The sequence below is a fragment of the Python bivittatus genome, unplaced genomic scaffold (genome assembly GCF_059951505.1).
Source record: "Python bivittatus isolate LINGU-HERP-01145 unplaced genomic scaffold, Pbiv_v1 ctg000080_np1212, whole genome shotgun sequence".
NCBI classification, from domain to species: domain Eukaryota; kingdom Metazoa; phylum Chordata; class Lepidosauria; order Squamata; family Pythonidae; genus Python; species Python bivittatus.
This window is the reverse complement of record NW_028277035.1, coordinates 28,280,046-28,306,527: the sequence shown is the minus strand read 5'-3', so window position 1 is coordinate 28,306,527 and position 26,482 is coordinate 28,280,046. Positions and strand designations below refer to the sequence as shown.

The window sequence follows — 26,482 nt, the reverse complement described above, 5'->3', positions numbered from 1 at the left end:
ACTTATAATACACTTTTTAAAATATAACATTTTCAGCAGCTTGGATATGCCATACAACAGTTGATATAGCACTTTAAATAAATAAGCAGACAGGAAGGTGATCATCATTCTGAAGAATGGAAAAGGAAAAACATTTTTACTTTCCTTCATTCTGGAATATCCCTGTACTCTATACTACAAGGATGACATTTTTAAATCATCAAGGTGTGTGTACATGCACACACAAATTCTAATCCACTCTCCCTCCAGAAGATAAACCATTGTTTGATCAGCTCAATGCCATCTGCATCCTACAATCTTATTTCCTTCTTTATAACTATCAATGTAACAGTTTGTATCTTAAGTACAGAGTTAATCAATTCACCCAAGAATTCCTGCCTTTGGTGCTTAATGTAAATTTGGGGATTCCATTCCCATGGAACAAGAAGAATTGTGCTACTGTAGGTTTCTCAACATTCCATAGGAAGCTTAGTTTACAATATGGTACATTTTGCAGAATTAAAAATAAACAGAATAAATTGAACACATTTACTTCGGCAAATTTTGGACATCCTCAGAGTAAACAGAAATCACCAGTAACATTTTGGTTCTACGCTGAATAAGCATCTGACTATGTTTGCTGTTAGAAAGAATGATGTTACGCATGGTCCTGAGCTAGGTAGGTTTTCACTGCAAACAGATTATCTGTATAAACAAATTAATTTACTTCATAAGTATGTAACATAAACAGCTATTGCTGTTTATTAAAATACCAGAGGACAGTTAAGGTCACAGTTGCTGGCATAACACTCTTCGAAAGGGAGAAAAGAAACGTACCTCGGGAGATGCACTTTGAGATGGCTCATTTGCCTCACTGTCACTGGAACTACTTTCACTTTCAGAGTCTGAACCAGAACTGCTTTCAGATCCGCTATGGCTGCTGGAGTCATCCCTAGAATTATCTGCTCCTTCACTTGTATGCTGGGAAGGCTCAGAATTACTAGGAGAAAAGAAAAAAGAAGATTTTAAAATCTTAGAATAGTATCCATAGGTTGAAGATCAAGTAACTAACAACCATGAAAAGGGCTGTATTTGCAGGCAAAGTTCCACTGGCTCTTGCTTCAAACATAATTCTCAAAAGTAGATTATATGCAGCTATCGTACATATTACTTTAATATAACCTCGCAAGATAGGCAGTGTCTAAATTTGAAATATAAACAAACAAACAAACAAACAAACAAATACTGCATTTTGCCAGATACTAAATCTACAAACCTTCCAGGTGTGCCTCTTGGTACTGTCTTATCAAACTCCTGTAAGTAAAGAAAAAATGCAGATTAGCACTGATTAAGGGTATGGTAATATTTTATTTTATTTTTATATATCAAATTTGTCACCGCCCATCTCATTAAAAAGCAACTCTGGGCAGTTTACAGAACAGATAACATCAATTAAAGTACAATGTAAAAACAGTCTTAAATAAATAATAAATAAATTCTAAGAAACGATGGAATTGGCGAGTAGCTCAGGGAGCATCATCAGGGTGCCAGCCACCCCCAGGATCGATTAGAGCTCTTATCACCCCATGCAAGCTGGCAGAGCCAGGTCTTTAGTCCTTTCCAGAAAGCCGAGGAGGAGGGGCCCACCACACCTCTGGGGAGAGAATATTCCAAAGGGTAGGGGCAACGGCAGAGAAGGCTCTCCTCCTAGGCCCCACCAACCAACACTCCCTCGTTGATGGGGTCCGCAACATGCCCTCTCTGCCTAACCGAGTGGGACAGGCTGATGTGATGGGGATGAGATGGTCCCTCAGGTAACCTGGACCCATGCTATGTAGGGCTTTAAAGGTGATAACCAACACCTTGAATTGGACCTGGAAGCAAACTGGCACCCAATGCAGCTCCCACAGTAAAGGTGTTATATCCTTGGGGCTCCCAAGATTGTCCGCACGGCCACATTTTGAACCAGTTGTAGCTTCTGGATACTCTTCAAGGGTAGCCCCACGTAGAACACATTGCAATAGTCTAATCGAGAGATGACCAGGGTGGGAGTGACTGACTGGAGAGCCTCCTGATCCAAGAAAGGGTGCAACTGGTGCATCACACGAAGGTGGGCAAAGGCCCTCCTGGCCACAACTGCCACCTGCTCCTTGAGCAGGAGTCTTAAGTTCAGGAGGACCCCAGATCATGCGCCAGGTCTGTCTGGGGCAGTGCAACCCCTTCCAAAACCAAAGATGGTAAATTCTCAGATTCAGAAAGGCCTCCAATCCACAGCCACTCCATCTTACCAGGGTTCAGCTGAAGCCTGTTGTTCCCCATCCAGACCCCCACAGCCTCCAGGCGCCACGAAAGGGTGGTCACGGCATTACTCAAGTCAGCCAGGATGGAGATGTATAACTGGGTATCATCTGCATATTGATGATACCTCATTCCATAGTGGTGGATGATCTCACCCAGTGGTTTCATGTAGATGTTAAAAAGGAGTGGAGAGAGTACCGAACCCTGTGGCACCCCACAATGGAGGGGCTGTGGGCTGGATCTCTTGCTCCTAATCAACACCGACTGGGATCGACCTTGGTGGAAGGAAGAGAACCAGCACAAAACTGTGCCGCCCACTCCCAACTCCCTAAGCTGACCCAAAAGAATACCATGGTCGATGGTATTGAAAGCCGCTGAGAAGTCAAGAAGAGCAAGGATGGATGCACTACCTCCATCCCACTCCCGCCAGAGATCATCCATGAATGTGACCAATGCCACTTCTGTCCCGAATCCAGGTCTGAAACCTGACTGAAAAGGGTCCAGATAATCTGTTTCTTCCAGGATCCTCTGGAGCTGTAACACCACCACCTTCTCAATCACCTTCCCTAAAAAGGGGAGGTGGAAGACTGGACGAAAATTCTCCAATATGGTGGGATCCAGTGATGGCTTCTTGAGGAGGGGATGCACCAGCGCCTCTTTAAAGGCCGCTGGAAACACTCCCTCCCTCAAGGATGAATTCACCATCACCTGGACCCACCCACATGTCACCTCCCGAGTAGCCTTAACCAGCCAGAAGGGGCATGGATCTAGTTGACAAGTGGTGGCATTGACTGTCCGGAGGACCCTGTCCACTCCCTCGAGTTCAACAGGATCAAACTGTTCCCAGATAACAGGGTAAGTCCATACCCTGGGCATCTCTACAGATCATGCCTCATGCTTGGCATCCAACTGGGACTGGATGCGAGCGATTTTATCCTCCAGCTGCCCAGAAAACTCCTCTGCGTGGCCCTGTAAATGGTCCACTGGGCCCCTTTCCCAAAAGGGGATCGGGTGATCTTAAACAGGGCTGCTGAGCGGCATTCTGCGGATGCAATTAGAGCGGAGAAATATTGGTGTTTCACCGATCTTACCACCACAAGGTAGGCCTTAATAGCGGCTCTAGCCTGTGGTCGTATTCGGTCTTTGTTTTCCTCCAGTGGCACTCTAGGCGTCTCTTAATCCATAGATTTAATAGTAGTTTATGACATGGATAAAGACAGATCATCTATATAAATGGAAACTAAGGAATGCAATCTGAAATTAGATGTGTAAACTTGACCCATAATCTAAATGGGATATACTACTTCACACTTCGTATGTGAATTGATATATCATACATTTGTATATATATTATTTTTCCTCAAAATAACCCAGCTTTTCTTCCTGTGACTGTTACCTGAAGCAGATCCATTTACAATCCCACTGCTGGTTTTTAATTTTTAAAGTTTTACTTGAAATAAAGTAAATGACAGAAAGCAGCATAATGTTTCTAATTGTACTACTTCATCTGCCATGAAAAATTCACCTCACACTAACTTTATTTTCTTAACGCTTGATTAAACAAGTTCTCCAGGCTTTTTATAATGTCCACTATGATATTTTTTGCTAGTGATACAATTTACTACATTCTTGTGTCCTATCATGTCTGTGCAACACCTTTGATTCCAATAGGAAGAGGTGCTTTGGAAAGCACAGGGGTATGAACATAGCACCTATTTGTGACCCAATAATGCAGGGACATCTGCTTATATGATTGGGCAGGAAGTCTCCCTACAGCAAATCCCTACTGCAAATCAGCCTTCCTGGAGAAAGACAAACCTGCTTTAATGCTTTAATGCATTAGACAGGGACTGGATTTATGTTCCTATGCCCTGTGAAGCACCGCTTCCAGCTGAACCTAAAGCACTGCACAGTCCTACTATCTGTAAGTTACTCTTGTAGCTATGGTGGAAACTTTACTGCACTGTAATGGAATGATGTCATGTGAGAGAGAACAAAAATTTTCAGCTTTTTTTCTGTTTTTTTGGGAGGGAGGGTGCTTGGACAATTGATTAACATTTAATATTGGTGTGCTTAACCTTACAGAGTTCTTTGCACTTTTTTGCATCCCTAGAGTGTAAAATAAAGGGAAAATCATTATGCAGAAAATCAGCGTTCCTACTGCCAAATGTCAGTCACATACTAGGATGCTCTGGAGCTGCAAAATGAGATGTTGGGGTACATGCAGCCTACATGCCTTGAATTTCTCATTTCTACTTTAAACATACCAATAAAGGAGTTTTTGAGTACATCTATATTTACGACTCTACACAGGTGCAGAGGAATATTCTTTAAAAAAACCAAAACATCGCCAGCTGAAAGTGCCCAGGAGTGCTTTCAATCAAGTTTGCTTAATGTGACAACTGTAACCTTACTTAATTCAGACCTGATCATTTATGTTTTCACCATGTCCAAGTTAGAGTACACTAACGTGCTTTACATGTGACTGCCCTTGAAGGCAACCCGAAGAACTGAATACTTTATAAACCAACACATCATATGAGCTGTCAAGGACTTTAGTCCCACTTCAAAGATTTGTCACTGAAGGAAAAGGCTGGGTAGCCATGTGACGGCTTTTTCAACTGAGCCATGGAAGTGTGCCTGACTGCTTCACTATCTTTTTTTGGGGTAAGTAATGAAGGTATTATTTAGATAGGCTTTTATAGAACAAAGATTTTAACTGTGCTGCAATTTAAAATTGTGTTTTAATTTAGTTTTTATTCTTGCCTTCCTTTGGAGTTATTTAAATTTTGTGTTTATATTACATTATTTTGATTATGTCACAAGGCTCTTCAAATAGTGAGTAAAAAGAAGAGAAATTAATAGTAATAATAATAACCTGTTCACCATCACTGTCTTCACTGCTGCTGAGTTTCAGATCATTTATCAGAACACTAGGCAGAAACAAGGAAGGGAGGGAGGGAGGGAGGGGGAGGGGGAGGGGGAGGAACAGTATTGTTAAAAAATTATCAGATACACCATATCATGATACTGTTAATTTTCCTTTATTATCAAACTGAAGTAGTACTCCAAGAAGCATACTAAGGACTTACAATACTAGTACTTGAACTAGTAAATTTGCAGGGTGGAAATTAAAAATATATAGAAAATTAGCACAGGGTGAACTAGAAATTAAGGAATTGCATTAAGTAGACTCCTCTCTATGTTAGAAAGGATAAGGATCCCAACTGCAATAGTGCAATGCTGCTATCAAAGTCAATAATTATTCTGAAAATGCAACCATTACTTGCAAAAATCCAATACTCAGTAGACTACATGCTAACTAGTATGAATGAAGCCCTATATTACAATCAAGTCTAGATGCTGCAATAGACCACACTTAATCAACATTAAAAAGTCAGTCAATAATAGATTGGGAAAATGCTGAACAGAGACTCTAATAATTGCTGTTCCAACAATTATAATATGATAAGTAACTAGCATCACTAAATACACCTTTATACAAGATCTCAACTAAAAACTGATGCAGCAGGTAGCAAGCTAAAATCTATTTTTAGATTCACAATTTAGGAATTGTTGCAACTTTTTAAACTGAATTAAAAGTTATTAACTCATACTTTATTTTTTCATGCTTTATTTTGAAAATTCAAGACCTGGGATTTGAATGTTTTACATATAACTAAATCTGAACAAAATATTCATTTTTTAAAAAGTAAGACATTAAATTAAATAAACAATACCACTGTAACAAACATGGTATCTTACTTGGTCTGGTTCGATTCGGATCTGGAATAGAAACAGAAATTGGATTAAATGTTTTCAAGCTAAAAGACTTCAAACTAAAAATTAAAATTAGATTGAGAGTGATATTTTATTACATTCAGACTAGACCTACACATGCAGCAGAAAAGATGCTAAAGGTAAAGAAATGAATTGTAACTGCTGCAGACTGCATATGAGACATATCAGTTTGAAGGTCTTAATATAAGACACCAATTACATGGCTTACTGTCATAAGTTCTATGTGGTTTGAACAGCTGGCAATCAGAAGCAGCATTTGAGAATGTTTCTAAATAATTTTAGGGATGTTTGTCTTTAAACTCCTAAAGTTTTAGTAGAACCCCAAAACCTGCTCACCATGTTTGTGTGGTAAGGGGGTACCTCTTCTGTCCTCTCCAGTTCAAGCTGGGAAGAAAATGGGATCATCCCTGCAACTGCACTCCACTTACAGTAAAACTACAAAGAGGTTCCTGGAGAGGAAGTCTGAGATTGCTGTTTTAAAGTTGACCCATTAAAATATTCAAACGGTATTTACCCCTCAAACAATTCTTTACCATCTTCTCCAATTCTAAGTCTAGAGCAGAAATAGGAAATATCAGCAATACAATTGTGTTTGGACTGCCAAACCATTGGAATGCCTCAATCTCAACCAGAATGTCCTTGATCATACACACAAAAGCACAGCAAGATAAGGAGTGGGGACAAGGAGGAATGGGCGGGCCTAAGAGGCTGGAAGACTCAGTAAGGCTACTAAGATCAGTAACTCAAAACAGGTGACAACATCTGGCTGATTTAGTCTGGCCTTGGAATCTAAGAAGGATTGGGCCTGGTTAGTATTTAAATGGGAGACCCCCAGCAAACATCAGGGCAATAGGCTGGACTGGAAGTGAAAAACATCCTATTCCAACCATTTCCATACTGCTGCCAAGAAAACTGAATGAACATTGAGCCTGACAGAAAGGACATGTTACTACTTTACTAAAGCCAATAAAAATTATGGAAATGTAGGCCAGAGTCATTTCCTGTTCTTCAGGACAGACTTCATTCTTATAAGTGAAGTGAATTATTCAGAAACAAGTACACCTAGGCATAGCAAACTCAAATATCTTGCAACAGTATCTGTATCAAATGATATGGCCACTGCTAACTAGTTTATGTTTACTCAGAATTATAGCCATACTTACGACTTAGACTGGTGGCCATTAGATGTTTTCAGTGAAGAATTATATCTTTCTGAGAAGAAAAAGAGAATGTAACAGCTTAAAACTGAACTCTGAAAATATATGCACTAACCAAATTATACACTTTGGAGGCTATAATGGCCCAGATTGACATTACAAGACTGGACAAGTTTATTATTTCAGAAAGACTTTGTAAATGGATGGCTCTTACTTATTGTAGACCATGTAAAGAGAGGGCGGCTTCTGGGAGAAAGAGGGGACACTTTTGTATAAAGTGTGCAAAGACCAACACTCGTTCAGGATTTCAGTGTAAGCAAAATACAGTACATTCAAATTCACTATATTAGCAAAATGTTAGACAATGAGCAAATCATGGCATGGAGGAGAACCTGATGAGGAATAAAGACAGAAGACAAGATGTTTGCGAACCCTAACATATACACTCAACTGCATATCCATATACATGAAGTAGATCAGTCATCAAAGTTACAGAAGACATATTCTAATATTTCAAATTACATTCAACAATACTAGTTAGAATACTAATTATTATATTATTTTTGACAAGAGTCAGCTTAAAAAAAAATTGTTTTAAAATTGGAATCACTCCAATGGCAGAAAATAAAAGAACAGGCAAATTATCACACAAAGGTCTGAAACAGACATTGCCTGTTTTCAGTTCTGTCCCAGTTATAGAAGCAAGTACAGTGGTACCTCTACTTACGAACGCCCCTACTTACGAAATTTTCGAGATACAATCAGCTCCGGCCCCAAAAATTTACCTCTACTTACGAACTCGCCTCGACTTACGAGCCATTTTCCACCCGTTCCACGTGGTCCGCGGCCATTTTTCCGCCCGTTCCATGTGGTCCGCGGCCATTTTTCTGCCCATTCCACATGGTCCGCAGCCATTTTCCGCCCGTTCCACGTGGTCCACGGCCATTTTCCCGCCCGTTCCACGTGGTCCGCGGCCATTTTCCACCTGTTCCATGTGGTCCGCGGCCATTTTTCCACCTGTTCCACGTGGTCCACGGCCATTTTTTCCGCCCTGCCGCGTGGTCAGTGGCTGTTTTTCTGCCCCTGACGCGTGTTCCGCGGACGCTGGAACGGATTAACGGTAATTACATTGAACCTTATGGGAAAATTTACTTCGACTTGCGACCAACTCGACTTGCGATCAGAGTCATGGAACGGATTAAGTTCGTAAGTAGAGGTACCACTGTAAAGGCAGCTCTGCTGGTGCTTATCTAATTTGTGGAGATTATAGCATTCATGAATCACTTCCATAGCTTTAAATGAGCCTATCACACTCAGAATATACCATAAAAAATCCTCAAATTTAGCTAAGGAGCAAATACAATTTTTAAAGGAAATACAAAGTTACTCATAAGATGCTAAATGTTCTAAACTCATGTCCTATTAAAAAAGCAAGTACACAAACATGACTGGAAGAATGCATGAGCAAAGTGATTCAGTTCTTTCATTTGCTTAAAGTCCCACCAGATCTCTATTAAATATTTATTTGTATTAAAAAAGCAGCATTCCAAAGGAAATCTGAATGCAAAACGTCAAAATCAGACAGAGAAATAAATCAATACAAAGATTAAGCATGTACTTACTTTGATCCCCAGTGCCAAAATTAGACTGCTGAGTTTCCTGTAAAAACAGAAAAATTTATTACTGTTTAACGGAACATATTAAGAGGAAAAGCTCTAGTCACCCTCATCTACAGTCATGTGAAGAAAAATAAAGTACACCCCATTGAAACTTGTAACTTTTTCAACATACAGATATCTGATCTTCATTTCAACAATACTGATAGATAAATGGGATATAATATAACAAATATCATCCACCTTTTACATTTTTCAGTTGATTGTGTAATTTAAGTAAACATAAATGCAAATTTTGCATGTGGAAAAAGTACAGATTTATGATGGCAATTGGGACCAGAATTTCCATTGCTAAACCCAATCCCTGCAGTCCCTGTTGTTGTTAACCAAATCCAAATGTTGCTAGGTGAGGCAATTTCCTGCTGGCTTCCCACAATGAAAGTCAGTGGGGAAGCTGGAAGGAAGTTGCAAGTCCCAGGCCAGCAAGCAAGTAAATGGCTGCTGCCGGATGGGGCAGGGAGAGAGGGGGTGCAGGGGTGGTGCAGCGAGGTCAGGGAGGGTGAGTGAGGGGGTGCTTGAGAGGCACAGCATGGGCTGGGGAGGGCACGCAAGGGTGCGGAGAGGGTCGGGTGCACAGGGGTACAGTGCAGGTTAGGAGGGTACACAAGAGGTGTGGTGCAAAATTGGGGAGGGTGTACAAGGGTGTGGCATGGGTCAAATATGCAAAGGTGCGGTGCAGGTAGGGTGTGTGAGGGTGTGGTGTGGGTCCGGAAGAGTGCAGAGTGGGTTGGGGAGAGTGTGCGAGTGGCCGCCGTGGCTCGACTGCAGAGGGGCTGGAACAGGGTGCATGGGTGGGGAAGACTTACCCAGTGATCTGCAACCTTCCCTGCCTGCTTCTCCACTGACTTTTTGGGGAAGCCAGCAAGGAAGGTTGCAAATGACGATCACATGATCATGGGGTGTTGCAACCAGTCATAAGTGTGAACCAGTTGCCAAGTGCCCAGATTGTGATCACATGACTGCAGGGGTGCTGGGACAGCTGGAACTCTGAGGACTGGTGGTAACCACCACTTGTTCAGTGCCGTCGTAACTTCGAACAGTCGCTAATCAAATGGTCATAGGTCAAGGGCCACCTATAAGTACAGCCCTACATTTATCACTACCTCAAATACCTAAAACTAGAATCAGATGCACCAGATCAGGTACAAATAATTAAACATGTTTAGAGAAGATCTTGGAGGAACCTGTCTTATTTAAACTTTAGATATTTAGTTTGATTTTCTCTTTGTTGTTGAAGTGTGTGGTATTACCATGCCTAGATCCAAAGAGCGCTCTGAGGCCTTCAGAAATGTTATAGATGCCTATGAGTCTGGGAAGGGATTTGAAAAGATTGCCAAACAATCAGATATCATCAATCAGACATCAATCACTCCCCTGTCCACAAGATCATCTACAAGTGATTTCAAACAACAGCCAACGTGCCCAGGCCAGGTTGTCCCAGCAAGTTCAACCCCAAGAACAGAATGCAAGATGCTGAAAAAAGTATCTAAGAACCCCAGAATTTCATCACATGACCTACAAGTAGCTCTAACTCCTACTGATGTCAAAGTCTGCCTTTAGAAAGAATCTGCACAAGTTAGATCTACATGGGAGGTGTGCCAGGAGGAAACCTTTGCTCTCCAGAAAGAACATCAGGGCAAGACTAAAGTTTGCTCATGAACACCAAGGCAAAGGCTAGTATTAATATTCCATTGGTGTCTCCATGAATACAGTTCAGAAGATTACAGCTGGCAAAGAACACAATTAGATGAATAATGTTGACATATTACAGTCCCTTTCCTTTATATAAACTCACAATTTCTGTGAAATTTTATCACATTGAATGTTCCACAAAGCAGTTAACCTCACTAGTTATTTTAAATCACTTTTATAACTCATACCAGAAAACTCTCATTCATAATTTCTGCTCCCACTTAAGCTCCTATTAGACAAAGGAATGTAAAAAAATGTTTGCCTAAATGCTTTAATTTATTATTTCTTCCTCTCTGGCTATTGAGTTATTAATTGCTATTAAACACAGGCAAAATTTGTTGATCTGGGAATGTTTGGGCAGGTAGTTTCTCATTTTGTCATTTTGCTATTTAATTTTTGAGCAGAGAAACATTAAACTTCATAAAAAACCATTTGAATGATACACACACACACACACAAACACCCTTCATATGTTACAAATCACTTAGTGATGTTCAGAAGTTCTGCCTATCACCAAAATATCAACTTATAATAAGCAAAGGGGATGGGGTAGGGATGAGAAGGTATTTTAGGATCCGCAAACAGATCTCTAGGTAACTGGCTATAAATCTTCACGTTTTGCAGAGCAGAAATTACTTGAAAATAGGAACATTTTTTAAAAAAAGTTGTTGAATAAAAAACTGATCAATGAAAGAAACAAAAATAGTTTCATGAGAAACTACCTGTAAACATAATTACAATATGGGGCACATATTTGGACTAAGCATGTGCTCAGATACAACTTACTTTTTTAATTTTCAGTATATGACCCTACCACTTCTCAGTCTTCTAGATTCTCTGATTCCACCCAGTACTACAATAATGATTTGTTAACATATCATAGTTTTTAATATTTATTCATTAGAATCAACTATCACCAACATAGTACATGTTCATTAGAAATCTAACACTGCATCATTTACACTGGACTGGCTATATTACTAATAAGACCCCTTGAAGGAAATGAAGTGTAAAGTTAGGAAAGAGCAGAACTCAAGCTTCCTGGCAGGATTCCAGTGTGAGTAAGGGATATGATTTAATGTCCAGAATACGTTAGAAAGATGTTTTAACTACAGATGAAATAACAGTGTAAAATTATAGCAACATCAAAAAAACAAACAAACAAGGTTACACAAAAAAGAGAAGTTTCAAGGGCACAAAATAAGCAAAGTGCACAGAATTGAAATAAACAGATTATGAAAATCACACTTCAGAAAATATTGTTTCCTAATTCCAGACTCATTTGACTTCTAACAATAACTACTGTAATATTTAGCATTATCTATTTACCTTCGTTGGGAATGGAAACTTCGAAGGTTCAGTTTTGCAGGGTGTGTGTATCGCAGTAAGTGGCGGTGGCCAAATATGGGTCATCTCCTGTTGTGCACAGAAACCCAAAATATTAAAAAATCATTCTATTTTAATACAATACAATTTAACTATACACCTACAGAACACTATTCAGTGTCACTTGATTATGTTCTGGATTATGCAATGGAAATTCACCGTAATCTCTTCTTCCTTGCTTTCTTTCCCAATGAGAATCAATCAAATCCCTCTTTTACCCCTCAATTCCCCAACTATGGAGCTACAAGCAGAGATGAATCTATTCTGTACATTCAAAAGTAGAGCAAGCGACTGACGTGCAGGGTAGAAAGTATAATTCTGGAAAATTCAGTGAGTTTGGTCCATTTACTAGTGGATCCCATTTCTTGTCATCTGAGTCAATGAAGATCCCTAGTTATTGAGCTGGTATCAAGATTTATTGGCTAGATAAACTGAGGGTAAATTGATAAGATGGAGGCGCTGTGGATCGGCATCTCCATGTTTGAAAAATAGGTACAACTCATTCTAGACAAGGCTATACTCTTATCATGAAATAGTAATAATTTATTAAACTTGTATGCTGCCTGACTCCCAGCAACTCTGAGCAGCTCACAACAATCAAAGAAATTACACTAAAGTCAATAAAACATAAAAGGTAAAAGATGGCAAAGGCAGGTAAAGTGAGACTTCTTCTGCAAGAATTCACTAAAGGCTCAAATGGCTTCAGTAAAGCAGAATGCCTTTAATCAACTTCAGCTGGTTTCTGAGTGTTTCTGGGGTGATCTGATAATGATAATCCAATTCAGTTTTCCGGTTGGATTTCTTTAATTTGTGGACTGTCCCTTGATTATGACCTGAAAACTTTAATTAATGCAGAATGCAGCAGCTAGAACTGGTACAGTTAGATGGGATCATATTACATTTCATTTAAAGACTAGACCATCTGTCTATTCTCAACCCATTTCAAGCTGCTTATGTTTACCTTTAAATCCTTAACTTGCTTGGCAGATAAGTACATGAAAGAGCACCTCTTCCTATACTAAGATCTTCAACAGCAACTTCTCTCTGGATATCTTTGTTCGTGTGTGTGCATGTGTATGTGTGTGAAATAAGTCATTCTCAATGGCACCCATCCTTTGAATATTTTATTTGTAGAAACTTGGCTGGCAGTGACATTGCTATTTGGCACCAAATCAAAACACAATTTGCTTGGTAATTTTAAAATAATAAAGCATTATTTTAATTGCCTCTGAACTATTTTAATGAAGACTGTGTTTGCCCTGTGTATTTTTTTCAATCTGGAATGAATACTTTTAGGCATAACTTTCTGGTGCTGAAGTATCAGAAGTTCAGAAATGTTAAAATGAATTCTGTTCATAAGAAGAAACACTGAAGAAATGCCATGTTGCTGCTTCTCTTTCCCAGCTGTCAAAATGCTCACTGAGAATCTAGAACAGCATCGCAAGGTAGAACTGGCATTTTCAGGGTAAAGGGGAACTAACATCATTAATGCCTGTTTCAGCAAAATGCTCCTGATGAATTTTGCTCTCCACTTTTAATAAAAAGATAAGCTTGGGCCAACTAAAAAAAATGCAGTCTTTAAAAAAATGACTAATAAGATGTTACCACAGAAAAAAAACCTAGAGAGAGAACTAAAAAAAAGTTCTTTAACCCATCAATTTTCTTAATATATGAATATGCTATTCTTTTATAATTGAAGTATGAAATTATATATGAAACTTAAATAACTTTTAAATAGTTTTTAAACAGTTAAGCAAGTAAACAATAGTAGCCAATGTAAAGCTATAACTTACTTTTAGAATCTCATCCACACTGCTCATATCACCCGATGCTGATGCCTATAAATCAATATTGAAAATTTAACTAATCTAGATGTCAAAAGTTACAGCAATATCTAAAATGTTCAACTTCTTCACAGAGTAAAGAGCTACTGTTCTTGCGGGTTAAAAATTCATCTTTAAGCAGTTCAGTCTTCAACTCAATTATGTACTTTTATCTAATAACTGGGCCTGCCCCCAAGCACTAGAAATCTCACTAAAATTCACAGTGGGCTCACTAAAGCCCACATAAATCTCCTAAAATTGTTTACCAAAGTGTAAAAATCTCCTGAAATTGTTTACCAAATTGTAATTCTTAAGGAAAAGTAAGGGGCAAATGATTAAATACATGGGTGGAGAGTTCTTATGTCATCCCTGCCCTCTTGCCTTTTTGAATGGTGTCCTTGGATCCAGAATGAAAAGTCTAAAGCAATGAAAAAATATATCTTCAATAGGAAAATGTGCATGCTCTATTTTATAATTGAAATTAAGTATCATCTAATCTAAACATACTAAAAAGTAATGATACCAGTTTCTCTGACAGATTATCACTCAACACAGGAGATAGAATAAAGACACAAATTACAGTTTTTAATCATCCATCATATATGACACAGTCTTATTTTTCTTTTAAATATAGAGAGTAGGATATAGAATTTGGCTCTGTGGACAGTAGTTTGGATTCAACTCACAGAAGCAACTAATATTAAGATTTGGAATTTAGCTCATTTAATATAATGAAGTCGCCACAATTAGCTGCTTGCATTTCGAATTATCAGAACCAAGTATCAACACAACAAAAAACATTGCTATGTGCTATCAGGTCAGGCCAGCACATTAATGCTAAATTATCAGTAATAATCCACAGAACTGAAAATCAGAACTAATATTGGGACAGCGATGGATTTCTTTTTACTTTTTATTATTTTAGTTTAGTTTAATGGGCCTCACAGTAGAAATATTTTCACAGTAACTTTCTTAATGCTAGTTTATATTTATGGAACATCAGAGGTAATTGTGGTTCCTATTGCTATAACTATCATTTTAAAAAGACAACTTACATCAAGCGGTTGAGAAGGAATTTTCAGCTTTGTTAGATGCACTTTGCTACTAGGCTTCAGTTCGTTCATATTGTTGCTATGAGTCTGGCTACTGTAGTGTTCAGAAGATAACTTTGGTTCCATAGATTCCTGACCATCCATAGGTCTTACATAGGCAGTAGGCTTCTGCAACATTGTATTTGACTTTGACATGAGTGAAGGAGGAAAAGACTGGCTACCACTAGAAAAAGAAGGTACACGGGAAGGTGAATCCCAATTAGCATCTGGGTCTCGTGGAGATTTGGATCGCTGATGTTCCTTACTGTGATGATCATTTCCATGAGATCTGGAATGGCTGGGGTTCAGAGAAGGAACAACAGATGTTTTTCCAGGACTGGAAGAATGGGATTTTGAATGTTCTGATCCATGCTGAGTTTTTTTGCGGCTACTGCTGCTTCCACCACTGCTATATGAGTCACGATCATGCCTCTGTCCACTATTGCTAGTGCTGTTACCACTGCTGCGTTGACTACTATGTCCACCCTGTAAACCTGAGGACCGTTTCTGTGACTGGGAAGAAGTGCTAGGCGCTGGACCCACAGGCGTCCATTTGCTGCTCTGATGAGAGCCAGTATTGTGTCTCTGATCACCAAAGAAACTTTGGTTTGATTTGTCATCTGTTGTTGATGGAACTGTTGGTTTGGGAATTCTAACAAGTTTTTGGAGAGACTGGTCACCTATAAGATCCGTCATTTCATCATAGTTTCCAAGCATGCTTTGGATACGGCTAGACAATTTATCTTCTTTGCTGGTCTGTATGAAGAATAATAAAAAAGATGCATAGCATGATACAGTATTAAAATATACATAATCACATAACTTTTGTATCAGCTGAATTATTAAATGATAATACACATTTGGAAATTATCTATATAACCTTTCCATAGCCATCTGAAGCATTTGGCATTTAAAGCGAAGTTATTTGAAAACCAATCCATCTGCCCACAAAAATTATACATAATGTCTATCCAATAATATCACCAACATTCCTTTGATTTTTAAAGTACACTCAGCGAAAATAGAGCTGTGTATTTTCAGTGATGAATTGGAAGCAGTGGTCTAAATTTGAAACACAGATTACAGATAAAATTGAAAGCAAAAAGTTTCTGGACTTGTAGGCTTTTGAAAAACCAGCAAAAGAACAAACTCCCTTCACTATGCATATGATGGGAAAGTATAATTTTCATCATACTAAGTATGTCTTTCAAAATAATTTTAGTTCTGTAATGAGAAATATTCAATATACTGAACTCTCACGTCAAAAATATACTATTTTTTCTAGCTTTTTTAAAAAGTTGCATTTGTAAATGTGCACTTTTCCTTTAGGAAACTTTTAAAAAATCATTTCAATCTTGCAATATCAATATATTTAAGGCAGACAATTGAATATCTATTTTTAAAGAAACTGATAATCTGTCCTCCTAGCAGAACTCTCACTTACAACATATATAGATCTTTGTTCATAGCGTTGACTAACACTGCAAAAGATCAGAAGATGAACTCTCTAATTCTAGAGATCTGTATCTCCCTTCTTTGAAATCCTCAAGGCATGGCACATATCACTTAAGGCAAGAGAGGAGAACATTCTCAAGGTTGAAGAACGGGTTACTTCCCAACAATCTGTTGGCCTCCCAGTGATGCTATACTCTCAGACGTAAATTTCTGGACCCCTTTATACACTGAGGGAGATGGTGAAAGTGGGAAGACATAGCATTCCCACTCCAACCTTGACAACCAAAAAAAAAAAAAAAAGATAAAAAAGACACTGGATTTGTGGTACAATTTCAGTCATTTGGGGGAGTTTGAGATTTTAAAAATGAGAATGGAATGGTCCATTTCCCATGATGCCTCCCACTACCATTCCCACTCTTATTTGAAGGGAAAAAAAATAATGGTAAATTATGTCACTAAAATGTGACCATTTTGTAATGCAGTGTTGGAAAGCCTGGGGTACTGGGACTTAGATTGGTACAGATCTCATAAACAGAATGGAAAAAACAACAAATTGTCAAACTGTATTTGTTCACACAGAAAGATATAAAAGCTTATGTTAGAAAAAATAATTTTTTAAATCATATTTAGAACTTAATATTTTTTAAAAAAATTAGACTGAGGTAATGAAACTAAAGAAACAACACAAATTAACTAAATATATAAACAAATAAAACCTCTCTCAAGGGACAAAAATATAACATTTCTGGAACCTAAATTATCACCCAGATTCATACAATTAGGGTGGTTAACAAACAAAGCTAGCAAGCAAGTAAATAAATAAAGCTTTTTACACTAAATATCCAGACACAAATACAATTTCCACTCTAAGTGTGTACTATACTGCATTGTCAATTGTCTCCAATCATTTCTTCCCGCCCAGTACATTCCAGCAGAGTGGGTATGCTCCAGGGCCCCTTTATTAAACATGGTCATCTTGTGGGACCAAGAAAGTGTGCCTTCTCTGTTGTGGCCCCTGCTCTCTGGAACAGCATTCTCCTTTCCCTGAGATAAGGGTAGAACCCTTTCTCCTAGGATTCCAGAAAGCTCTTCAAACCTGGCTTTGGTCCCAAGCCTGGGGTTAATGTATTACTGTATTTTTGGGGGCCCTGTTCGGTTTGATTTGTGTTACTTTTAAGATTGTTCTACTCTGTTTTTACATTTTATCTGTTTTTATGGATTTTTTGGTTTTATGCGCCACCCAGAGTCCACTGGAGTTGGCCAACTATAACAAATTTGAATAAACAAACTCCACTGGACTGTTTTAATGCAGATGTTATCTACTCCTCTTATTTAATTTTCACCACACCATATTTGCCTTCATCTATTAAGCATGTTATTTAAATCAAAGATGACTGAACAAGTGGGAAAACTTTTCCTTCTTACTGCTTTATTATTTCCCTCTATCTTTTAAAAATAATATTTAAATATTATTAAATATTGAAATATATATAGTACTTTTAAATAAGGGGGACAAGAAGGAAAGCAGTAAGATGTTTTCTCCTTCTGTCATCTCTTTCAGTTTTTAAGAAAATGAAAGCACAAATAAAAGTCTACGCTCAAATAATGTATGCTCCCATGATTAGTAAAATCACTCAACCGCATGAATGAAGCACGTTTTGCAGCATCAAAGTGAATCTCTTATATACAAACAGCCAGACACTAAAAATATCAAGCCCTAACAATTACCTGTCATCTATAGAAAACATTCTTCACGAATCTCAGAAATGTTACTGTCTTGAATCACTCTTTTGCTACAAGGCAAGAGTACATTGTAACAATTATCTCTGCAAGTATTTTGAACCATAATTCTATTCTACCAATTCATATTTAGACAGTTCAGGGGTCAAGTGGTTTGAGCTGTCAGTGCTGGAATACTTCTAAAAGAACGTTGACATGAATGTGCTATTATTCCTTACAATCTTAACATTTCACTATCTGTCTTTCAACATCAAGTTTTTAAAAATAAAATATTTAAATTTATAAAACAATCCTGTTTCTGTCTGTATTTGCATCTAGAGTGTTAAGGCTCAAACTCTCATTTTCATGTTCCTAGAATACTGACTTACATCACTTGTAATTCTTGATTCTGACATTGTATACTTTTAATTCTTGATTTTGACATTGTCTATAACTATACTTACTTAGAAAGTTCATCATATTACTCAGGTTAAAGAAAAAATGTTATCTGTGGTGTGATCATTTTAAACAAAATAACAAACCTCATGCACTTACAACTTTATATGGTTCAGCAAAAAGAGGAGAATTAGGTGGGAAAGCTTCTTCACCCTGTTGAATTTCTTGATTACGCCTCTCTCTTTCTTTAATACGCAGCGCATTCCGATCTTCACGGTTCATGTTGCTATGAAGGAAAACAATTAAGTTATATGACAGGATACAGAAAGTAAGCGACTGTGGTTTTTACAATTTGACAGTCTATAGTCTTGCTCTCTCTTTACAAAAAATATTGCACTGGGCTTTTATTAAAAGTAGAAGTTCCTGAACATCAGAAATTGACTTATGCATAGATACTGACAAAACATAGCCATTTACTTTCATATGAAAATCTATTCTGTGTTCTTTAAATAAACTATTCTTAAATGTATTGTCTAATTTAACAACATTTAAAATGTTAATTATCATTTTTTTTGGTACTACAGGTAGTCCTTGGCTTATGTCTATTTATTCAGTGACCAAACTTGCGACAGCGCTTAAGGGGTGGTACTTACAACCGGTCCTTGGAGTTCTGGCTGTCACAGTGTCCCTACAGTCACAATTTCCAACTTTCCCTGCCGGCTTCCCAAAAGCAAAATCAATGGGGAAGCCAGCAGGAAGTCAGAACCCGCAGTCATGTGTGGTCCTTGCTTAACAATGGCAACTGGGATTGCCGGACTGCTGTCACTAAGCGGCGTGGCCACATGACATTGTGCTTTACGATTGGGTCACTTAGCAATGGCAATTCCGATCCCAATTGCCATCATAAATCAAGGACTATCTGTACTTCATTCAAAATTCTTCATCTGTTCCTCTATTCCTACATACAAAACTTGCAATCTCTTTTCCTTCCTTCCTTCCTTCCTTCCTTCCTTCCTTCCTTCCTTCCTTCCTTCCTTCCTTCCTTCCTTCCTTCCTTCCTCCCTCCCTCCCTCCCTTTTTTACAATAGAGTCTCCTTAGAATGCTCCACAGTATGTATCTGCTTTGATCCTTCTATGCTCCCAAAAAAGGATGTGTTTCTACTCTAAATGCATATTTCAGTAAACAGCTCCAAAGTTATAGCAACCTCTAAAACACCTAACTTTCTCACAGAATAAAAAGCTACTGGTCATTCTGAGTTAAGAACTCATCTTTACACAAACTTTATCAATATTCAGATGTTCAGTTTTGAACTCAATCTTATGCACTATCAACTAGCTATTGGTGAAATATATTTTACTACATATATTTGATATAGCTTATTGCCTTGGATGTTAGAAATATCAAATTATGTTTGAAATATTAGCTTCATTTTGGTTTTTAACAACCAGAATTTGCATTTTATCCAAACAATCCAAGTAATACTTTGTTTACCTATAAGATTATGCATTTGCAAAATAAGATCCCTCAAACTCGGCCTTCAATGTTTATATTAACCAGCACATAAAACTTGACAAGGTGGCAAGTTTTAGCTCACTTAATAACATTAACACTGAGTAGACAACTGGTAATAATTAGGTACAAAACAACTAGTCATCTAAAACAAATATACAAACAAAAATGTGAGAGGAATATACTAAACTCTAAAGTTCCCCCAGGTAATCAAGTATATTTAAAGAGAAAAGAATAAATATCAAAGTAGGTCATTCCCTAAAATGTTAAGAATAGAGTTAGATTCGTTTTTTTTAACGACCATCAACCATTCAAGCTCAGAGGATATACAACACAAAAAATGAGCTTATTTTAAAATCTAAAATAACACAAATCTTCAGGAATTATTTAGCTCCTATTAGTTCTAATATGAGGAAAAGAGCCAATAACTTTTTAGACATACTTTTAAAGATCAATAATTTTAGTTTCAATTGTTTTAATTTCTAGCCTTTTAACTATCCGGAGTGTTCTTTGGAACTTAAAAAAACAAAGAAGAAACAGCTCTTAGCAGCTGTTGCCAGTGAGCAAGTCATGACACAATTTTACTCCTGCTTGCCAATATTTAGTTATGAATGATAAATAAGCTTCTGTGCAAGTATAAATAACTAGCTCTTTGTCACATGCAACTAAATATATTCATTCAGGATGCCCACTTTCCAAATTACTGATTTTAGAGCAGATTCAATAAAGTATTTAGGTGTGCTATATAAATCATGTACCGTAATGTAGAAATTATGCCTCAAAGTTATTTTTAACAAAAATAAATATGTAACATTTTATTAGATTCTTTATTACAGTCATAGACCAGCTCAAAAACAAACAAAAACCAGAAAACAAATTTGTGAGACAGCAAGAAATACAGTAAAACCCAATTACTATATAAAACTGGTGTGCTCAAGATCTGACACATTTCACAAATAGTAAAACTTAGCCATGTTAAGAGAAATAAAATCATATTGATTAGATAGTAACAATTGTAAAATAAAATTGATCTGGGTAGTCTGGACATTCAAGTAGATGGAGTGTTATTAACATGGGTTAATTTTCAGGAACACCACCACAAGAGCAAAATGTTTGTTCAAATGTGATACCCCTAATTTCCCCTCAAGAACAGCTGTTGGGAGGGCATTAAATCTTGCCAGGGTTACATCTCTTCTGAATTTGGGAACTGTTATTTGGCTTAGATATCTAACCAGCTTGAAAAAAAAAGTGAATGACTGCCCACGAACACATCTTTGGGAAGCTGGATCTGATAGGCCTTCCAAATCCTTGGCATGCTGTTTAAGGATTGCCTCTGCATGCTGATATCCCAACATCAGGATTGCACTAAACCATAGTTCTTCAGCTTCTAATGCAATGTCCTACCTCAAGATAAAATGAAGTTGTCACTTAAAATTAGAGGTGTTAACCCCATGGTAGAAAAAAGTAACTTTAACCAATATGAGAAGATGCATGATCAAATATGGGTTTAATTTTGGTCACACCCATCTCATGGCACAACACATTAGCAACTCATTGCAGGGCTTGAAATATGACTGCACCCTCTCTAAAGGCGTTAAGAAGCTGTATGGTTCCAGTTGGGCTCTGAACAAAGGCTGTGCCCATATTCTGGCTGAAAATATTTTTAGCGCAGCAAGTATGAATAATGCATCTCTAGTGTAGTAAAAGGACTGCAGGGCTATTGCTAACTTCTATGCATTTTGGATAATATATTCCATATGTGCCCTGCATTTACTAGATGCATGAAACACTACCTTTAGATACCTGAAGATTTTAACTTGGTCAATCAGGTGCTTATTCAGTTGTCGGGCATGAATTTCAGGACATGTAGCAAATATTAATTCATTAGTTTTAGCATAATTGATTTTGATTACTTCTGCAGTACAATGTGCAGTTAGATCCTATAAAGCTCACTTTAGACCAATTAGCGTCTGAGATAACAGCATAGCATCATCTGCATATAGGAGGATTGCAGTGTATCTGTCCTTCAATTTAGGAGGACAGTGAGCTAGATTATTTATCTTGGCTACAAGAGAATTGATATACAGATTAAATAGTAATGGTGCCAATATATAGTACATCTTTGTGTAACTGCTCTGCTAACAGCAATTTCTTTAGTGTATTGTCCCTGCGTACTGTACCTAACTTTTAAACTAGAATTCTCATTCAGCTCATAAATAAGGAGAAGCAGGTACCTATCTACAGTAGAGTTCTTAGGTTTACACCATAATTTATGTCTAGAGATAAGGTCAAAAGTGAACCTGAAATTGATAAAAGCCACATACAGTGGTGCCTCGGGTTACAAATTTAATCCGTTCCGTGACTCTGGTCGCAACCCGATTTGTTTGCAACCCGAAGCAAATTTTCCCATAAGGTTCAATGTAATTACCATTAATCCGTTCCGGCGTCCACGGACCACGCATCAAGGGCGGAAAAACGGCCGCGGACCACGCAGCAGGGTGGAAAAACGGCCGCGGACCGTGCGGCAGGGCGGAAAAACGACTGCGGACCACATGGCACGGGCGGAAAATGGCCGCGGACCACGTGGCACGGTGGAAAATGGCCGCGGATCTGGTTCGTACCCCGAGGCGGAGTTCGCAAACCGAGGTAAATTTCTGCGGCTGGAGCTGGTCGCAACCCGAAAAGTTCGTAAGCAGAGGTGTTCGTAACCCGAGGTACCACTGTATAGTGAGGATAACATTATCTGAACTATTTCCTACAATCTCTGAAAACTAAGGGAACATATATGCCTAGTCATCACTTCTCCTAGTCTCTGAGATTCACACAAGCTTCTCACCTGGAAGAGGGCCTGATCATCAAAAATAACCAAAGTGAGGCTAGCCCTTACAAAAAATTGCATCTCTCTAGGAGTGCACTTTGAGTATATATTTCAAAAACAATTCCAAATCTACTACCTTTATTCTCAAAATTAGTTTCAAGATTATATGAAAGCCAATGGTATGTGGATTTTGTATAATTTCAAATATGGGACATATATACTGTAATCTGAGCATTAGCACTAATAGCATTATTCAGTATTGTAATATAAAGATATTCATGTCATTAAATTTTCTCTATGATCAAAGTCAGATGATTGAGAACTGCAATGTAAACAAGAAGCAGAAGTATCATAGAAACTTGCTGAAACTAATGGGTGATTGCTCAGGAATTTGGTTTCTAATACTACTAATTATAATTTTCCTACCTGATCAGAACAAATACGTAGTCAACATTAATAATATCTTAATTATCATTTGATTTCATTGCAAAAATAAACATTTTGATCTCAAATTCTTCCTTCTGTTCTTCAGTATTTGGTTCAAGGTGGGGGTGGAATGAGAGGGTGGATTGTCCATGGAGAAGATGGTGCACTGAGCTAATTGTTCTCTCCCCACACCAGCTTTCCTGAAAATTTTCACCATTAATTTTTTACTAATATATAGCTAAGTATTAAGATCAACAAAAAAAGATGTCTAAGAAATGTAATTCTCAAAGGGCAGAAAATTAAGCCTTACATGGGTGATTCAAGAATGGCTGAGGGGGCACCCCACTCCAGTAATGAAGAAAAAATTATGGAGAAGGACATCTTGTTGGGTCGTGCAAAAATCAAGCACCACTTAGGAAGAAGTTTGGAAGTTTACTCAACAGGAAATTTAATTAAGCAACTCCAGAAAGAACTAAAGCCAACATGGGATATCAGCTAACATGATCTGGCAGGACTTGGCAGATACATTTGAACAGGTTAATAAACAAGTTAAAAAAATAGTCTTAAGTTTCAGAAGTTGCCCAGACTGATAGTAAACATATGTTGCTACCTAAATAAAATAAAATAAAATAAAATAAAATAAAATAAAATAAAATAAAATAAAATAAAATAAAATAGCTTGATATTAGAAAAGTTCAAAAAGACATTACAGATATTAGATGGGATTTGGCCGATGTACAGGATCAGAAGAGAAGAAAGAGAGAATTAGAAGAATTAGAGAAAATGCAGAAAAGACTAATTGGGTATCTCATCTCAAAACTATTTATTTTTATTTATTTTTCCTTTATTTTAAAATAATAACAAAAAAAGAAAAAGAAGCATAAAAATGCATACATTATCAAAATAAAAAACAATAACAAGTGCTTAAAAATAAGTGGAAAAAAGTATATGTCATTACAACAATAGTTACAATTCTATATACATTTATCTAATGCAAATAGTATGCAAATATATATATAAATATAATACAATTATATAACCATTGTGCTTTTTCCTAACCTACTGTATTTTGTATAAATGAGTCCCATATTTCATTGTACTTGTCCATATAAAGTCTACGTCTATAGGCAATCCGCTCATAGGTGGCAAGTATAATCAGGTTTTCAATCCATTCAGTGAATGGGGCCTTACATTTATCCTTCCAGTGTTGTAATATCAGTCTTTTAGCCATAGTAAGGGCATGGAGAATCCAGTTACATTGTCCAGATGTCAAATTTCCATGTACTAGGTATATAATTCAAGAGAATATTTTTATCCTCTGAAAATTGTAGCTTTTGTCGCACAGTTCTGTTTATATGGTCCGCTACTTTCTCCCAAAATTTAGGAAGTATAGGACATTGTAAAAACATGTTTTAAAGAAGCATCCCTGTTACATCTCCAACAAAATGCTGTCTTAGACAGTGCTTTTCTATACAAACATAATGGAGTCCAATAAATTCTAAATACTATTTTTCATTGTATAAGTCATAGTTTAAGGTCCATTGACACTCTTGCTATATAAGTTAAGACACTCTCCCATTGTTTAGGTAATACAGAAACCTCTAATTCTTTATTCCACTCATCTCTTAAATCTGCATGTCAGATTTATTTACTGATAACATATCTATAAAAGCTAATAGTAAGTTTGGACTAGTTAACAGAATATCCTATTTTACTAAAGGCATCTATTGTTTGCATCAACACTGGAATAGTGGTGAGGTTTAAAAATAAACATATCATCTGGAAATAAAATCAATTTATGTCCAACTGAATTATTTACTACTCTGTAAATCTCCCTATGTTGTCTAATAGCACAAGCCAGGGGTTCCACACAAACATTAAAAAGCAAGGGTGAAAGTAGACACCCTTGTCTACTTCCTCTAAATAATGGGAATGTAGCAGAAAAAATACCATTAACCTTTACTTTAGATGCGGGCAATTCATATAGTGTCTTAATCCATTTTATAAATTTCAAAAGAAATCCAAACCTGTTGGATTAGGAAATTGGAGGATAATTAGCACAATGAGTATGATCTTTACCTGGTTTTGGTATGATTGCTATATAAGCCTGATTAAATGCCTCTGATAATATTCCCTTATCAAGTATCTCATCATATAATTGACAGAGTTTTGGCATCAACAGATCTATAAATGTTTTATATCATTCTACAGGGCATCCATCCTATCCTAGTGTTTTACCACTTGCCATTTTTAAAATTATTTATTTAATCATTACCTCAGATAATGGAGCAAACAAAAGTTGTTTTTTGCATCATCTAAGTGTGGTAGTTTTATATTATTTAGAAAGGCCTCATTCAATATGTTCTCTGGTTTGCTATATAATTCTGAATGTGATTTTAAAAAATTGATAATTTACTTCCTTTGAAGTTTTATAAATTTCATCTTTCACCCCTAATAATTGGAATAATTGTCCTATCTTTCTTTTGCTTTAAGTGATTAGCCAAAATTTTAGTGGAACTTTCACCATTTTCCCAATATTTCTGCTGTAAACATGTTAACATGAATTCTGCCTGTGATATTATAGTATTTCATTCATATTACTTCTTCTGTATTCCTCTGTACAAGGTAGTAGATGGGCATCTAACCATTTGCGCCCATACATTTCAATTCATCTTTCAAATTGTTTTCCCTTTTATTTTTAATCTTATTTTTATATGATGCATAAGCAATAATTTGACCTTGGATATAAGATTTATATGCTTCCCATTCAAAAATTTGAGCACTTGATGTTTCTGAATTTAAATCAAAGTATTACAAAGTCTCTACCCACATTTTTGTACATTTTTGTACAAATTCTTTATCATTCTTTATCATCTGAAAGCATGAATTTTGTTATCTTGTTAAGTTCTCAGATGAGTTTGAATGAATCTCATCTGAAAACTTAACAGTACAGCAGAATTCATGCTTTCAGATGATGATGCAAAATGTTTCCATAGAGTCTTTCCTCCTAAATCCAATCAAATGCAAAATCCAAGGTACAGTGGAACCTCGGTTTACGAACTTAATTCGTTCCGTGACTCTGGTCGCACCCCGAATTGGTCGCAACCCGAAGGAAATTTCCCCATAAGGTTCAATGTAATTACCGTTAATCCGTTCTGGCGTGGAGGACAGGGAGGCGGCTATTGCTTGGAGGGAGAGTCCCCCTCGCTACGACCACGTGTCAGGGGCAGAAAAATGGCCGCGGACCACGTGTCA

The 26,482-nt window shown here is 37.2% G+C and overlaps 1 protein-coding gene across 2 annotated transcripts in view; it reads right to left on the bottom strand.

Moving 5' to 3' along the window:
* Nucleotides 1-26,482, bottom strand: part of AFF4 (ALF transcription elongation factor 4) — a 54,208-nt gene that overhangs the window by 11,918 nt on the left and 15,808 nt on the right. The window contains exons 1-11 of one of the 2 annotated variants that reach the window (XM_007431891.4): nt 18,633-18,759; nt 18,087-18,151; nt 14,868-15,659; nt 13,783-13,827; nt 11,933-12,019; nt 8,858-8,894; nt 7,242-7,290; nt 6,043-6,063; nt 5,156-5,210; nt 1,256-1,293; nt 817-979 (exon numbers count right to left, since the gene is read on the bottom strand). In XM_007431891.4, coding sequence (XP_007431953.2) covers nt 817-979; nt 1,256-1,293; nt 5,156-5,210; nt 6,043-6,063; nt 7,242-7,290; nt 8,858-8,894; nt 11,933-12,019; nt 13,783-13,827; nt 14,868-15,620 — 1,248 coding nt within the window. In that variant the 5' untranslated portion in view covers nt 15,621-15,659; nt 18,087-18,151; nt 18,633-18,759. Of the gene's footprint in view, nt 1-816; nt 980-1,255; nt 1,294-5,155; nt 5,211-6,042; nt 6,064-7,241; nt 7,291-8,857; nt 8,895-11,932; nt 12,020-13,782; nt 13,828-14,867; nt 15,660-18,086; nt 18,152-18,632; nt 18,760-26,482 lie in introns of those variants that run through there. The other variant, XM_007431890.4, reaches the window with a different exon arrangement.